This window comes from Chelonoidis abingdonii, chromosome 3, assembly GCF_003597395.2.
Source record: "Chelonoidis abingdonii isolate Lonesome George chromosome 3, CheloAbing_2.0, whole genome shotgun sequence".
Classification (NCBI taxonomy): domain Eukaryota; kingdom Metazoa; phylum Chordata; order Testudines; family Testudinidae; genus Chelonoidis; species Chelonoidis abingdonii.
The window spans coordinates 49704918-49721435 of NC_133771.1; the positions used below are offsets into that span (position 1 = coordinate 49704918).

The 16518-nt window shown below is 44.4% G+C and overlaps 1 protein-coding gene across 4 annotated transcripts in view; it reads right to left on the minus strand.

Moving 5' to 3' along the window:
* DST (dystonin) overlaps positions 1–16518 on the minus strand; it is a 465365-nt gene that overhangs the window by 438630 nt on the left and 10217 nt on the right. For all 4 annotated transcript variants that reach the window (XM_032778396.2, XM_075063729.1, XM_032778395.2 and 1 more), the window contains exon 3: positions 5186–5374. In XM_032778396.2, coding sequence (XP_032634287.1) covers positions 5186–5374 — 189 coding nt within the window. The remainder of the gene's footprint in view (positions 1–5185; positions 5375–16518) is intronic.

Here is a 16518-nt window from a genome sequence, read left to right on the forward strand (position 1 = left end):
CAACAAAGAAGCAAATCTCAACTTTTTAAAGTGGGTCTCAAATTTTTGTACTGGTGACCCCTTTCACATAGCAAGCCTCTGAGTGCAATCCCCCTTATAAATTGAAAACACTTTAAAATATATTTAACATCATTATAAATGCTGGCAGCAAAGCAGGTTTTGGGGTGGAGGTTCACAACTTGTGACCCCCCATCTAATACCTCACAATCCACAGGGGTCCTGACCCCCAGTTTGAGAAACCCTGGGTTATACCAACATTACAAATGTAGGTAAGATTCACAAAACCCCTTGTAATTGAAAAACAAAGGTTTTAAAACACTAACAAAGCAGCCAGGAAAAAGACCTCCCTAGGAGAAGTAAATTCACAGTAGCAGTCAGGCTTTTGCATCTTCTTGCATGATCTTCATTCCCTCAGAAAATCAAGCCACTTACTTAGGTACCTATATTTTGAAAACTTGTCTATCACAGACCATATTCTCAGGAGATGTAAATTATCATAGCTCAGTTGACTTCCAAGGAGCTATACCAGTTTACACTACCTGAGAATAAGGTCCCACTTCTCTTCAAGATTTCTACATTCTGTCTAAAACCTCACTAAAGGCCCACTTCAGTAAAATATATGTTTGCTTTCCATGGTTTAAAGCCTGCATAAGATAATACGGCCACCTATAGGGAACGTCTCCACAAGATAATACTGATGCCGTTAAGGATCACACTGGACACAAAAGTTATTGTTTATCTTGCACCATAACAGAAGCACATTACATTACAACATTGTGTTGGAGGTTGGTTATCTGGAGCTAGATTCACAAAAGGACTTAGGAATCATGACACTGAGTATCACAACACCTAACTTTCATGTGCCTAGAAAATCATTGAGCTTCACAAAGCCTGAATTAGGAGCTCAGGCTCCCTATACTACAAATGGAGACAGGCACCCAAGAGTGGGATTCACAAAAGCCAGCATGCTGCACAAGGAGCCACCTAACCTAGCCCAGGGGAGATGTGGAGAAGAGGGGTGTTCTCTAAGCCCTGCCCTACTCAGGGAGTTCAATGCCTATATCCAGGCAGGAGGGAGGTGCCTTTCTCTGCTTGGGAGTTTCAGCTATGAATCCTTCCCTGGACTCAGGCATTTGTTGCAAGAGGCCAGGGGAAGAGGACACATTCCTTGTAACCATGCTAGCCAACTACAAAAGCAATTTTTCCTCCCTTGGTGTTCACACCTCAACTACTAGAAGAGGGCCTCATCCTCCCTGACTGAGCTAACCTCGTTATCTCTAGACTGATTCTTGCCTGCATATTTACACTTGCCTCTGACGAAGTGGGTTTTCACCCACAAAAGCTCATGCTCCAATACGTCTGTTAGTCTATAAGGTACCACAGGACTCATTGTGGCTTTTTACAGATCCAGACTAACACGGCTACCCCTCTGATACTTGATTCCTTATAACCGTTAGCCCAGTGTTTTGGGTACTTACCCAAGATGCAGGAGACTCATGTTCAATTCCTCATCTGTCTAATGAGAAGGCATTTGAATAGGGGTCTCCCTCCTCTCAGGTGAGTATCCTAACTACTGAGTTGTGGGATATTCTGATGTGGGGCTCCCTCAATCTTTTGTGTTGAAGGCATTTCACTTTTGATAAATAATTAGAGAGCCACTAGAACCAGGGGACTGGATCCTGGGTCTCCTACATCCTGGGCAAGTGTGCTCACCACCAAACTATAGTATAGAGTCATTCTTTCCCCCTCACTCCAGCTGATTTGTGTGAAGGTAGGCGTGCTCTGAGCACACCTAATGGGTCAAGCCCTGCAGGTGAGTTAGGTGAACGAATGCCTCTCTTCACCCAGGGTTAGATAGGAGATAAGTGTCTGGACACCTACAGTGAGGGAGCACTAAGTATGCTCAGATGCAGAACCATAGGCACCTAGGGATCTTTTATCCTGAAAGTTTAGGCACTGAGTGAGATTAGGTGCCTACAGCATTCACTGAAAGCTGAGCAAGGGTTTTGTGAATACCAGCATCACTTAAATCTGGGATTTAAATGCCTAACACGGCAACTAGGCACCTAAATCCATTTCTGAATCTGGGTACTGCAGGCATCAGTATTTGGTTTAAACGTATATATCTCCATTATTTATCTTGAAGAAGGACTAAACAATATATGCATGGACCTTGCAGAGGCACTAATCCTGCAAATACTTGTACATGCTTAATTTTACACATGGGAGCAGTCCTACTGCCTTCAGTGGGACTTCTCGCAGTCGCAAAATTAAGTATATTCATAAGTGCTTAGGTTCACAGCCTAAACTGGAAGGTGCTGAGATTACTAACAAGAAGAGAGAAGCAATCCAAGTGAACCTAAAGAGATTAGACCCAGGGCAGGAAACAGCAAAAACAAGATTTGACTTGCAAAAATGAAAGCTAATACATCTGGTGATGGGAAACACCGATTTGCACAATACTGATTTTCAACAACAAGAAAAAGAAACCTGGAATGCAATAATAGCGCAAGAATCCTATCGGTGGCAGTGGACAGCAATGCACCTGAGTATATACTGAAATAATGACAGCAAAACTGGCCAATCCAATTTAGGGCTGAACACAGAAATATCATGGAAGAAGGAGGTAATCTCTTTCTATAAGGTTCTACAATGATTTCTTTCTATATGGTTCTGGCATGAGCACACTTGAAATGCAGTGCACATAACAAGGCACCTCATTGCCAGAAATATATTAACAAAGAAGAGGAAGTTAAGAAAAAAAGCAATAAAAATGATCAGAGGGCTGAAGGAAACCATTTTTGAGGAGAGATTAAAACAGTAAATATGTATATGCTCTCCAAGTGATGACTGGGGAAGGGGGGCATGACAAGTGTCTACAAATATTTACAGTGTGTGAACACTAAGAAGGCAGAAAAATTATTTAAGGGCAGTACAAGTAGGTATAACTAGGAGCGACAGGATAAAAAATACAGAAAGATAAATGTAGGCTGAAGATCAAGAAAACTTCCTGACAGTATTATATTAGAATGTGGAATAGTATACAAAAAGAAATGGGAGAAGCATCAGTATCTGAGACATAAAAACTAGACTGAACAAAGCATTAGAATATGTACTGTAGGGAACAATCCTGAACTGACAGGGAAAAGCATGATAGGATGGCATAACAAGTCTATCTCCATAAGTAATTTTTAGAATTCTATAAAACACCACAAAGCTGCAACGCAATCTCATGGCATCAACCCTATTCATAATGTCATTAGGAGCTTATTAACAATTTCATCATAACTTAAAATGAAAGAGAAAATGCTGATTTTGTCAGTTAAATTTTCCTTGAAACACGCAGTTTAATAAAGTTAAAGGGCTAATTTATGTTTATATCATGTGTTCTTACTGAAAACGTAGAACCGGACACCATTCAAAGACACAGCACTAGCCATAGGCTACAAAAATAATATCAAATTTATTCTATAACCATAACAGCGCTTAGGGAAATGTTCTCTAAATTTGGGATTTACAGTATTAATGTCATAATGGCGGGTTTTACACAATATTGCACAGACCCACTAAAATAAGATGCGTGGCAAGATGCTTGGTAAGATTACCCCCCATCAGAATTTCTGCCTTGTTGCATCCCTTTGTCTGGTCCCCGGGTCTCCAAGGTGTGTTGCTGGTTTTGCATAGCAAACTCTTTCTTGCAATATGAGCTTGCTGCTCATGCAAGTTCACATTGCTAGTCCACTCTTCCAGCACCTCTGGTGCTCTGCTCCCCATGCAGGCAACCAGAGGCAGTCAATCAATAGTCCCAGAAACATAGGAGCACCATGGTTAAGTGCTCCTTCACCACAGGCATACAATGCGGGTTAGAAGGAGGTAAAGAATGATGCAGCAGGAAGGGGAATCTGGAAGAGGGAGAAAAGTGGAGTGGGGGCAGATGAAAGAGGAAAGAGAGAGAGGGAAGAGGGGAAGGAAGGGCAGAGAACAAGGGGAGAAAGGACTAGAAGAGGACAGAGCAGGGAAAGAGAAGAGTAGAGCTGGCAAAGGGGAACAGACTGGAAATCAAGAGAGACCATCAACAAAGGGAGTATAACATAGGAGAGTGAGAACAAGATGGTGTTCAGAGCAAAAAGGACTAGGGGGGTAAATAGAAAGTAGAGGAAAAGGAATACAGGGCAGTGGAGAAGAGGAGTACTAAAATGATATGAAAGGAGAGACTAGTAAAGGAATAAGAGAAACAAGTGGGAGTCAGAGAGATAACTGGGAGATAAAAGGGAGAGGAAAGAAGGGACTAAGAAATCTGCTAGAAGATCACACTGATTACTGTGCTTAATTCTTGGCTCTGTGTTAGAAGGATGTAGCTCATTCTAGAGGATGCAATTGAGTAAGAGGAAGAAGGACAGGGGCTTTATTAGGGCTTGTCTGCAAACCAAAGTTGTACTGCTTTAACAATACCAGTCTAGTTAAAGCAGTACAGTCTCCCTACTGGGGATGCTATCATATTCATATAAAGGTGCTTACACCAGTACAGCTCATTCCCATACAGGAAGGGAAATAAGCTATATCTATATAAGGAACCTTTATACTTATCTATAATATCCACACTAGGAGTTGTACCTGCGTAAGTATTTCAGTAAAAAAATTACCCCTAACCAAAATAGTTATACTGGTACAAAAAATATGTGTAGGCCAGGCTTTAGAGTGAAGAAAGGTGGGGCTTGATCCAAATTTTGCATAACAGAAAAGTGTCAGCCATAGCATAGAGCTGAAGAGATCTCTAAATTGTCTTTGTACAAATGTACCTAGTGTTGAGACCAAACAAAATTTCAGCACAGTACTTAGAATCTTTGACAGGTCTAATCCTGTGAGGCATTTCATCAGAATATATGTCGTGTGCCAAAAAATACATGCAAAAATTACGTTAGGATGATTTCAGTACTGAATTTTTGAGTAAAAGTAAAAATTCTAAATAAAACCCTTCATAACTGAGTTTAAAAAAAATCAGTGAAGCATCAACATTAAAAACAATCTAACAAATTTATATGTGCAGTTATTGATCATGAGATTTGGGTTTTTTCTGAAGTGATAAACAGAGTAATGCCCATACACATCTCACAAAATAAAATTATATTCCACACTTCAATCTGACATTTTGTATGTTATTATACTACAAGAGTCAAATACTCACAGGTTTTCGAGTTGGTGTGACTTGAACAGAATGGTAAAATTCTGGCTGAACTCTGCTGTTTTTCTTGATTTTTCTTTTCCTTATGGAAGTTTCTTGTTCACTCAAGAGATGTACTTCCGCTAGAGGCTGTGTTTCTTCAAGACGAGGTGCTACACGTCTTCTAGCATGACGAGGACTTGGTCTAAAACCCTATAACACAGAAAAGACAATTGCAATGTTTGACAATTCTCAGAATGCAGCAACATAACAAAAAGAAATAAAGTAGAGGATTTTATTAATTATTAGGACTAGAGCAGTGGTTCTCAAACTCGGGCTACCGCTTATGTAGGGAAAGCCCCTGGTGGGCTGGGCCGGTTTGTTTATCTGCTAGGTCTGCAGGTTCGGCCAATCGTAGCTCCCACTGGCCACAGTTCGTTGCTCCAGGCCAATGGGAGCTGCAGGAAGCGGCGGCCAGCAAATCCCTTGTCTCACACCACTTCCCGCAGCCCCCATTGGCCTGGAGCGGCGAACCTGCAGATCCAGCAGATAAATAAACCGGCCCGGCCCGCCAGGGGTTTCCCATACACAAGCAGCAGCCTCAGTTTGAGAACCACTAGACTAGAGAGAAAAACACACTGAGGATGAAGGTTTACAGATACTGTAATTATAAAATTAGCATGTGGCAGTAAAGGGACATTGTTAAGTAGTTTAGGCATCACATCTCTCTTTCTCTCTATGTATATATGTAGATTATAACTATTATAGGCAGAGCTGGTAGTTACATCTTTAATTAAGGTTGCTTAACATTTTTCATTATAAGCCTATGTTTTCAGTTGCTTGTATCTTTACCAAACTCTATTAAGATTAAAATTATCTACGCTTGATCTCTGCCTCAGGCTGAATTGTTTTGGAAAATTCCAGCAAAAATGGTTCAGTCAAAAATCAGTAGTTTGCCAATGTTAATTTTTTGCTAACCATTTCTTTTAAGAGCTCTACCTCTTCCAGGGTTTGGAGGAGGAACTTTAAATTTGACAGCAGAATATTCCTCAGGTCAAGGGGCTGTCTTATGCTGTCACCACACAAATTCACCCAGATTTGGCCAAGTTATGGGCCTCTGAAAATTGTTGTTTGACAAGCTCAATAAAGCTTATTACAGGCTGTCATAAATAGATAGCTAAGGGTTAATGTTTCTTTTACCTGTAAAGGGTTAACAAAGGGAACCAAACACCTGACATGAGGACCAATTAGGAAACCGGATTTTTTAAAAGCTTAAGGGAGGGAATTTGTGGGTCTTCTTTGTTTTGGGTCTGTGTCTTTTGTCTGTCTCTCAGCTATGAGAAGGTTCTTTCTATTTTTTAATCTTCTGTTTTCAAATGTAAGTACAGGTAGAACAACAATATAGGCTTTATATTGTTTTGGTTGTATTTACATGTGTGTAGCTTGCTGGAATGTTTTAAATTGGATATCTTTTTGAATTAGACTGTTTATTTACTTTTTTTTAAGCAATATCCTGTATTATTGTCATCTTGATACAGAGAAAAATTTTTTTTTTTTATAAAGTTTTCTTTTTAAGACTTGTTTGATTTTTCTCTCTGGGGTAGGCTAAGGAACAAGGGGAGGGAATTCTCTTGTGTTAGATCTACGGAGGATAAGCTCTGCAGCACCAGGGAATTTGTGGGAGGGGGAAAGAGAGAGAGAATCATTTCTGTTTCCTTGTATTTGGGTTTGTCTCTTTTGTGGAATAGAGGAGTATGTCTTTAGTATTGTGATGTAAAGAGATTGCATTAATACTCTCAGGTTAGCCCAGAGAGGAAAGTCTGGGTGGGAGAGGGAGGGGAAGGGAAGTGGAGTATTTCCCTTGCCGGTAAGATTCAGAGCTTCTGGTCTTGTGAGGTCCCTCCAGGGAAAGTTTGGGGGGACCAGAGCGAGGCAGGCGCTGTAATTCCTGTCTGGTGGCAGCGAGATAAGATCCAAGCTGGTAATTAAGCTTGGAGGTTCATGCTAAGCACCCAGATTTTGGACGCTAAGGTGCGGATTTGGGAGAAAGGCTTATGATACAGGCTTGTTGTGAAAATCTGTGAACATGCGTCCAACCCTATGAAGCTTCATTCCCACAGGCCAATTATACCACCCAGGTGGTCACTCTAATCACTACATGCCAACTGAATTAAGCATGCTCCAAGTATCATAAAGCTCCTACAAGAAAATCACACTGACCATGCTCCAACCCAACACACACCAACGGCACTGAGTATGTTCCTAGCTCTCACTGAGCCAGGGAATAGAACCCAGGTCCCTAATTTATCATACCATCCACCTAGTCCAGGGCCGGCTCTAGCAATTTTGCCGCCCCAAGCATGGCGGCAAGCCGCAGGGGGCGCTCTGCCACTTGCCGGTCCCGCGGCTCCGGTGGACCTCCCGCAGGCATTTCTGCAGACAGTCAGCTGGTCCCGCAGCTCCAGTGGAGCTGCTGCAGGCGTGTCTGCAGGAGGTCCACCGGAGCTGCGGGACCAGCGGACCATCCACAGCCATGCCTGCGGCAGGTCCACCGGAGCCGCCTGCCGCCCTCCCAGCAACCGGCAGAGCGCCCCAAGCACGTGCTTGGCGCACTGTGGCCTGGAGCCGGCCCTGACCTAGTCACACTGCTTTTCAGAATGAACGTGTCAAATCCTTGTCTGTGCTATCTGTAACCAAAATACCATATTCAATTTCACAGCCCAAAATAAAACCAAGAATTCCTAATTCCCAATATTCTTCTCATGTCTACAAAACAGCTGTGTGAGCTACTGTCAGTGTGTGTGCTTCATCACCCTGTAATGGGTGACCCATGTAGAAAACAACACCATTGCTACCGGCAAGTCTGTACTGTGGTCCTGGATTGCAACTCTGCTTTTGTCACATTCAGGGCTGGGTAGTGAATAAAGTTCCATAGGATGTAATTTCTGTTTTTTCAGTTTTATTTTTTTTTAAACCAAGTTAATTACAATAAAAATTATGTTAAAAATGTTATTTAGGTGGCAAATTCAAGCAAAGTTAGCAAAGCCCAGAATTACAGGTGTCTATGCAACCTTAATTTGCTCTCTTTGTGCCTATGCATTCTAATACAAACTTGCATGACATGATCACATATTACCCATGCCTCATTCAATGCACAGGATGGTCAGTGAATGAAGCAGAGATTTGTAAAGAAGAGAAAGGAATTACACTTGCATTTAAGTCACTCCACTGGGACACCGGAAAGTTGGGATCTTTTCTTGGCTCAACCTCAGACTTCACATCTGATGTGGAACAAGGCTATCATAATACATGTGTGAAAGGAGCTGAAATAAGGTGTCATGGCTAACCTTATTTCTGACATTTCCTAACTTTTGGATACTTGACATAGCCACCCTGACATTCTTTTAATATATTTTTTGCACGTGAGAAAGAGAGAAATTTTTATAACTAAACTGTGGAACTTTCCTTTAAAGAACATTCACTTCTGTGGAGTAGGCAGGGCGTTTGTAAAAATCACTGATCTTGATTTTGCTCCCTCTGAAGTCAAAGGCAAAACTATCAGGGCTAAATTCTGCTCTTAATTATACCCTATCCAATTCCAATTGCACAAGGCATGAGTTACAGCAGAATCTGGTCCTCAACTTCTTCAACACGAGAAGGATCATAACCATAGTGGCTAGCAAAAACAGCCTTATGTAAGGTAATGCAGCCAAAAAACTTGTGGATTCTGTGTGATCCCGAAATATTAAAAAATGTAAATCTATGATGCTATGTCATACTGTTGCAAGGGGAAAATCTTATTGCCCCAGTTTCTGTTCACCTGCACTATGAAATAAATAACAAATATAAACAGTTTATGATATCTAGTCAAATTAATCAAAGTGAAAATTAAATGAATGAGGGAAAAATAATATAGTACAAAGAAAACTATTTATATAGTTGTTCAAATCTTTAGTTTCCAGGTGAGGACCTTCTCTTTCTGTAGAAACAGGAATGTGCATCAGCAATTTTAATCCACTGTCAGGAAAGTAATCTTTAAGGATGATATGACTAGTGTCCCCATTCTGAGTTCTGAATGAGTTCGAACTCCAGATATATGCTCAATTTCAGCTACAGATACAGGACTGGCTACTGCTTGAAGCCTGGTCATATGCAGGGCACATTAGCCATTCCCCTAGTCCCCTCAGAGCCGGATACAATTCTCCAGGATTGCATATTTATGTAACACAAGTATTTGGTAAAAGCTAAGCAGCTCTAAAAGTGCTTAGAGATGCGTGCCAAAGAGGGATTTAAGTGTGTGGATCTCTCTTACTGAATGATTTCATGTCAAAAGAGCTTCTAGGTTTAATAATTAAATATTTTGTTTAAATATTAAAGACTCACTGATGCCTCTTGAAAAGCGCTATAATATATTTTGTTTATGGGCAATGCTGCTCATATGTATCTTCCCTTGTTGTTTATTGGTCGGGATATTAGCAAGAAAACAGGATCTTTGTTGCTTTAAGACCTCATTTGCTTCTGAGCTTATTCTCCACTTAAAGTCATAATCTTCTGTTTGCGGTATCACAACTGGTTGCTCTGGAGAGGATTATGATGTGATAAATGCAAAGGATCATGATTTCAGGTGGGAAGTAGGAAGCAGGGGGGAAATGAATTCCTTATCAGCAAAGATAATGAAAGATAGGAGATGTCCTTGAGGCAAAACCTTCAGTGCCTACTCAATCCTGCAGTGGAACCTCTGCTAGAGTAAGGGCTAAGAACTGCAAAATTTGGCTCCTTAATTAAAAAAACTAGTTATAAAAAAGAAAAAAATACAATATATTGGTTTTAGTGTCAGTATATTTTTTTCATGAGAGCTGATATTGCTGTGCTTAATGAAAAAAAGGCTTGTTTGTCAAGAAACTAAGGAAGAAGCTGTTTGAAACATTAAAACTGCTAGCTATTTCCTTCTATCTCAATAATGCAATAAACAGGCCTCCTATGTCCAGGGATTTAAAAAAAAAAAAAAAAGAAGTTTAGTCTAGGAATTTGCAACTACAGCTCATCCCAAAGAACAAGAAAAGATGCACCACTCCACAGTGGAACAGAAACAGACATGCTAGAGGGAGTTGCAAAGTGCTAATCAGTGTGAGTGTAACTGACTTACATTGCATGGATGAACCTTAGCATCTCCATTCTCCCTGGTGATTTGGTCTTAGGCACATACACATAAGGACATCACGTGCCATGAACTCACTGAAGGCTGTGGGACATTTTGCTACATTCCCCAGAGCTCTGATTTAACATCTCAAATCATGTTATCTTTAACATACTAATTCCTGTGCGATTCTCATTTTTCCACTCTGATTTCTCGTCCAGAAGGGCAAGCCTTATATTTCAGGTTAAATAACGTACGTGCTGACACAGAGGAGGCCTGTTTATTGCATTATTGAGATAGAAGGAAATAACTAGCAGTTGTAGTGTTTCAAACAGCTTCTTCCCTAGTTTCTTGACAAAGAAGCCTTTTTTGCATTAGGCACAGCAGTATCAGAGAATTTTAAGACAAGAAAAAAAATCAGTTTTCTTCTAAAGACTAAAGTAGTGGGTAAAAGGGCACAAGGACCTGCACAATCTTTCTTCCTTAAAGATGTGGTAGCTCAAAAGTGTCTCAGTGGCCAGAGCCACATATTTCATACATTAAGAGAGGAGCGAGGACTCGGTGCTCAGGCTCCCCTTCCCTCCTGAACACTGCAAACCAGCTGATTGCCCCGAGGAGAAGGCAGGGTGAGGGAAGCACAGGGGAGCCTGTGCGTCAAGTCCTGGCTCCCCCTCCTCCCTCCTAAACACCGCAAGCCAGCTGATAGCCCTGGGCAAGAGGGAGTGGAGAGGAGCGAGGACTCAGCGCACCTTCCCCCTCCTTTCCCTGCCTTCTGCCCATGGCAATCAGCTGGCTTGCGGCATTCAGAAGGGAGCAAAGGGAGGGGGAGGAGCAAGGACACTGCATGCGAAGTAAAGGGGGAGAAGGTGGGGGGGAGAAGAAGCGGGTCAAGGGGGAGGCATGGGGGGACGGGTGAAGTGGATGGGCCGAGGGTTGAGCCCCCTGACACCAGCAAAGTCAGTGCCTGTGCTTGCAAGAACAGCAAGAGGAGCAGCCGGACAATCCATCCTCTTCCACTCTCTGACTCCACCACCTCAACCAAGCTTCATACTCAGCAGTGATGACTGTAGTATTAAATTGTTTCTTTAAAACTGTTTTAAACTTATATTATTAAATTGCTTGTTTAAAATTGTTTAAAATGTATATAATGCCTTTTGTCTGGCAAAAAAAAATTTCCCTGGAACCTAACCCCCCCATTTACATTAATTCTTATGGGGAAATTGGATTCACTTAACATCGTTTCACTTAAAGTCACATTTTTCAGGAACATAACTACAGTGTTAAATGAGGAGTTACTGTAACTTGCCAAAGCCATCCATGGCCCAGCCCTGACTCCGGGCCTGACTGTTTGCTCAGACGCCCTTTGCCCCTCCAACTCCTTCACTGGGGTTGCCAACTTTCTGACCACAGGAAACTGAACACCCTAGCCCCACCCCCTGCCCTAAGGCCCCGCCCATTCTCCAAGCCCCACCCCTGCTCATTCCATCCCTCCATTGCTCACTTGCTCATTTTCACTGGGCCAGGGCAGACGGTTGGGGTGTGGGAGGGAGTGAGAGTTCTGGCTGGGGGTGTGGGCTATGGGGTGGGGCTGGGGATGAGGGGTTTGGAGTGCAGGAGGGGGCTCTGGGCTGGGGCCCAAGGGCTTTGGAGTGTGGGAGGGGGCTCCGGGCTGAGGCAGGGGGTTGGGGTGTGGGAGGGCATGAGGGCTCCTGCTGGAGGTAAAGGCTGGGGGTGAAGGCTGGGGATGAGGGGTTTGAGGTGTGGGAAGGGGCTCTGGGCTGGGGCCAAGAGGTTTGGAGTGTGGGAGGGGGCTCTGGGCTGAGGCAGGGGGTTAGGGTGTGGGAGAGCATGAGGGCTCCTCCTGGGGGTGAAGGCTGGGGATGAGGGGTTTGGGGTGTAGGAAGGGGCTCCACACTGGGGCCAAGGGGTTCAGAGCGTGGGAGGGGCTCAGGGCTGGGGTAGGAGGCTGGGGTGTGGGAGAGGTGCGGACTCCAGGAGTGGGTTCGGTCTCCGGGCAGCTCTGGCTGGTGCAGTTCACAGGGGCTCTGAGAGGTGTTGATGTCAAGTGGCCCCTTAAACAGCAGCCACACTAGCGTTGCCCTGCCATTTTCCAGGCCTCAGAGGCTGCTCTATATGCCATGAATCCTGAACACATGGCTTGCCCAATACACCGAGGACAAAAGTTTTTCCTGTTCTCTGAAATCGGGGGGCAGGGGGGAGGAGGGGGAGAGAATTCCCTGCAAGTGACACACAAATACATACCCGACTGCTGCCCCTGGCTTGCTGCATCCCCAGCGTAGCCCAAATCACAGCAGCTTCAGGGAGAGAGCTGCTGCAGGCCCCTTCCTCACCCTCTCCTGCCCCTCCCCCCCACCATTTGCAGTGACCACCAGCCACTCTTCGTCATCCTCCTCAGGCTGGCCACTGGCTGGCACCTGTGCACCCAGCTCCTGCCCAACTATGCTCGGACTCGTTCCCGGGGAGAGCAGTCCAACTTTAGCCCCATGCTTCTGCGCAGCTCATTCATTTCTGGGAGGAGTCTGACAAGCCCACAGCCCCTTATCTGCTGGTCGCATGATCCCAAGATATGCCCAGAACAGCAGCCCTTGGAGTGTAGGAGCAGGAGTTTATAATTGTACTATGAGAATTAATGTATGGTTTGATTTTATCCTGTCAGCCACCCTTTCTGAACAGCAGAAAGAAATGACAGACCAGAACAATCCTTATGACTGATTATGGTCACCCTTTTATTTTAGGATAAGTTATAATGTCTACTATGGTTTCCTATATGTATTACAAATTAGACACTCTAGTTAAATATACATTTCTTTGTTTTAAGGTTTAGAAAGTAAGAGACAGGATCTTGTATTGTCTCTATGTTAAGGAGATTAGAGGAACGTTGAAGGCCTGGGTCCCAATGTAAATTGTTTTGATTATAAGATTTAAGAAGGCTTAATTTACAATGCCTTTTCTTGCTCAACATAAAAACTGCTATATATCTTTAATTGTAAAAGACTTTTTGTGTGAATGAGGAATGTATGCATCAGGAAAAGATAAAGTGTGAAGGCCATTGTTACAGCCAGATGGTCAAGGAAGGAGAGAAGAGACAAACTACATCAGAGAATCAACACCAGAGAATCATCAACGTGTATCCATAATGAAGGGCAGACTGACAACCCTGAGGTGAAGGCTGGCACCTCTAAGGACAATTGATTAAATCGAAACAAAGGACAGGATGACCCTCTCAGAGGTGTATTGGAATGTTTACATCAAAAGATACACCAGTTAAGTAGTAACCCAGTCACAAACAGACACAACAAAATCCATAGACTTCAACAGAGAAAAAAGACTATAAGAACAGGGTGCTCTGCCATGGGGCTTTGGGTTCATCTTGCCACACTCCAAGAGCATCGGATCGTGACCGACAGAGCCCTGCTGCCCTCTGTGACCAATCTGGCTGGCCACTAGATTGATCCAGATTCTGGACTGGTAACTATAAACCTCAACTGGCGAGACTGCGTGCATGGTGTGTGTGTGATTGAAAAGCACATGCTAACTGCTGTATTCTCAATAAATGTGGCGTTTTTGCCGTCTCCTCTACAAAAGATCCCATGTGCTTTGTATAGTATAACAGGGGAGCAGTGGACCGGGCAGGGAGAAGGCTGAAGGCACTTCCTAAAGGCCACAATGCCCACTCTGCAAGGAGCCCTCAGGCACTGTGACGGCTGCTGCCCAGCCTGCAGTCAAATGCCTTTCCCAGCCCCTCTTCTGGGATCCATGCCCTGCCCGCCGGGGCTCACACCACCTTCAAGCTCCACAGAGGGAACTGCTGCAGGGTCCCTCCTCATCCCCGTGCCGCCAACCGGACTTTTAACAGCCTGGTCAGCAGTGCTGACTGGAGCTGCCAGGGTCCCTTTTTGACAAGACATTCCAGGTTAAAACCAGACACCTGACAACCCTATCCTTCACAGAATATGGAAGGGGTGGGCTGCCCTCTGACCAGCAGTTCCCCAAGGGCCTGAAACCTGCAAGACCAAGTCACCAATCTGCACACAGAACCTTGTACTACAAAGCCGAGCTACACAGTCTGCAATGGAAGCACAGACCCTGCATGAGCAAGTACCCTGCTCACAGGGAGAAGCAGCTACACTAGGTACCTGAGCAAACCACCATCACCTGAACAGGATCCAGCTGTCCCACTGCCCAAACGGCTTGACAGGAACCTTTGGAAATTCCCGGGGTTTCTGAATAAATGCAGACTGTCCTTCCAGATCCACCACAGAATGTATCCTACGCACCAGCGGGACTAATAGTTAGCCTTCTTACTGGCTAAGAGCTCAGCTGGGCTCCCCCAACATTGGCGCAGAGCAGCCCAGTGCTCTCCAACTGGGGACACCTTCCTGCAAGCCTTCTTGACCATCTTTGACAATCCACATCACGTCCGCTCCACAGAGGCTGGTGGAAACAAGGAACCTATTTCTGAACCTCTGCCCCCCAAAGCCTAGTAAATTTGTCAATGCCACAATTCATCACGACCTGAGCTCCCCCATACAGTCCACCCTGAAAGAAGATCCACACATCCAAGGAATCTAATCTATGACATTAGGGACTAAGATGATCTGTTCCATCTGGGATGGAGTAACATACTTTGATAAGCACATAGATGTTCCCCCAGGGAGCTCCTGACTGGAGATGCTACAACTGTGCCATGATGCTCCATTGGCAGGTCAGTTTGCCCATTTTTTCTGGTGGCCCCACAAGCGGTCTGAAGTCCAAGCTTACATGGAATCCTGTGAGTGCTGTGCACACAGCAAGATGCTCCAGACTAGACCACTCATCACCTTCATACCCTAGAGACTCCAGCTAGGCCTTGGTCTGCCATCCCCCTAGACTTTACTGTGGAACTCCCAGCATCTGATGGCCACACCATAGTCTTACCTGTTGTGGACAGTCTGACTAAAAAAGACCCACTTCATCCCCTGCAACTACCTACACTCTATCAAAGCTACTGCCAAACTCCTGGAGCTGGTTCATCTTCACAGATTTCCAGAATACACAGTTTCAGACCAAGTCACACAGTTTACCTTTCACTTTTGGTACTAAGCATTCTGGTTACTGCATGCCTGCCTATTGACCTCCACCACATACCACCCACAAACAAATGAACAAAACTAAAGGCTGAGCCCAGTACTGGAATAATACTTGAGACGTTTCATGATCTATCACCAAGATAACTGCTCCACACTTCTGTATGCAAAATTTTCATATAACAATGCAAACCATGCCTCTACAAGTTAGAGCCCATTCTTCAGATTCCAGTCTCGTTTCCACCTGGCACTACTAGCAACCTCCTCAAACCCAGCCGCCACCAACTGGGTCCAACAGAGTCATCCATCTCAGCCAGGAGGAGCTCAAGAACCACCCAGAAGAAGTGAAGAAGGCTTACAAGAGGCATGTAGACCATCAGTGTCAGGAAGCTCTGGTGTTCAGAGTAAGCCAGAAGGTAAGGTTTGCTACAAAGCATCTCCAGACCAGTCAACCTTTCCAGAAACTTGGCCACCAGTTCCTGGGACCCTTCCAGATATGCCAACAGATCAACCCAGTTACCTTTAAACTACAGCTTCCCCAGTACTTCAAAATACACCCACTTTTTTATGTTTCCATTCAGTAGCTATATACCAAGAACACTTTTCCTGACCAAACCACACCCCTGCCTCCACTAATCAAAATCCAGAGTCATGAGGAGCATGCCATCCTTGATTCCCAATAGACACGCAGTTGCCTGTACTAGCTCATAGACTGGAGGGCTACGGCTTCCCAGGTTCATGTCCCTGACCTAGTCAGGATGTTCAATAGGACTCACCCCAACAAGCCTAAACAGGCATCACACCAAGAGGGGAACCTGAAGAGGGAGGTGCTGTACAAACCTCATGAGGGTTCCAGGCTGTTAACACTTCTGAATTGCCACCGGATGCTGAGGCTGGATTCCTGCTAGGGGACCCTGGGAAGCTAGACATTGCAGGAAGTACTCCTGCACAATCAGTGGGGCCTAAGTAGCCCACTGATTGGCCCATGCTAGTATATTAACCGGGAAGACAGCACAGGAAGTTTTATCTGTAACAATACAGACTGCCTGCTTGCTCTGCTGTAGAACTTGCTATGAACCCTTAGACTCCAGCTCCTGACTCTGGCTCATCCCCAACTCAACTACTTGTCTCCA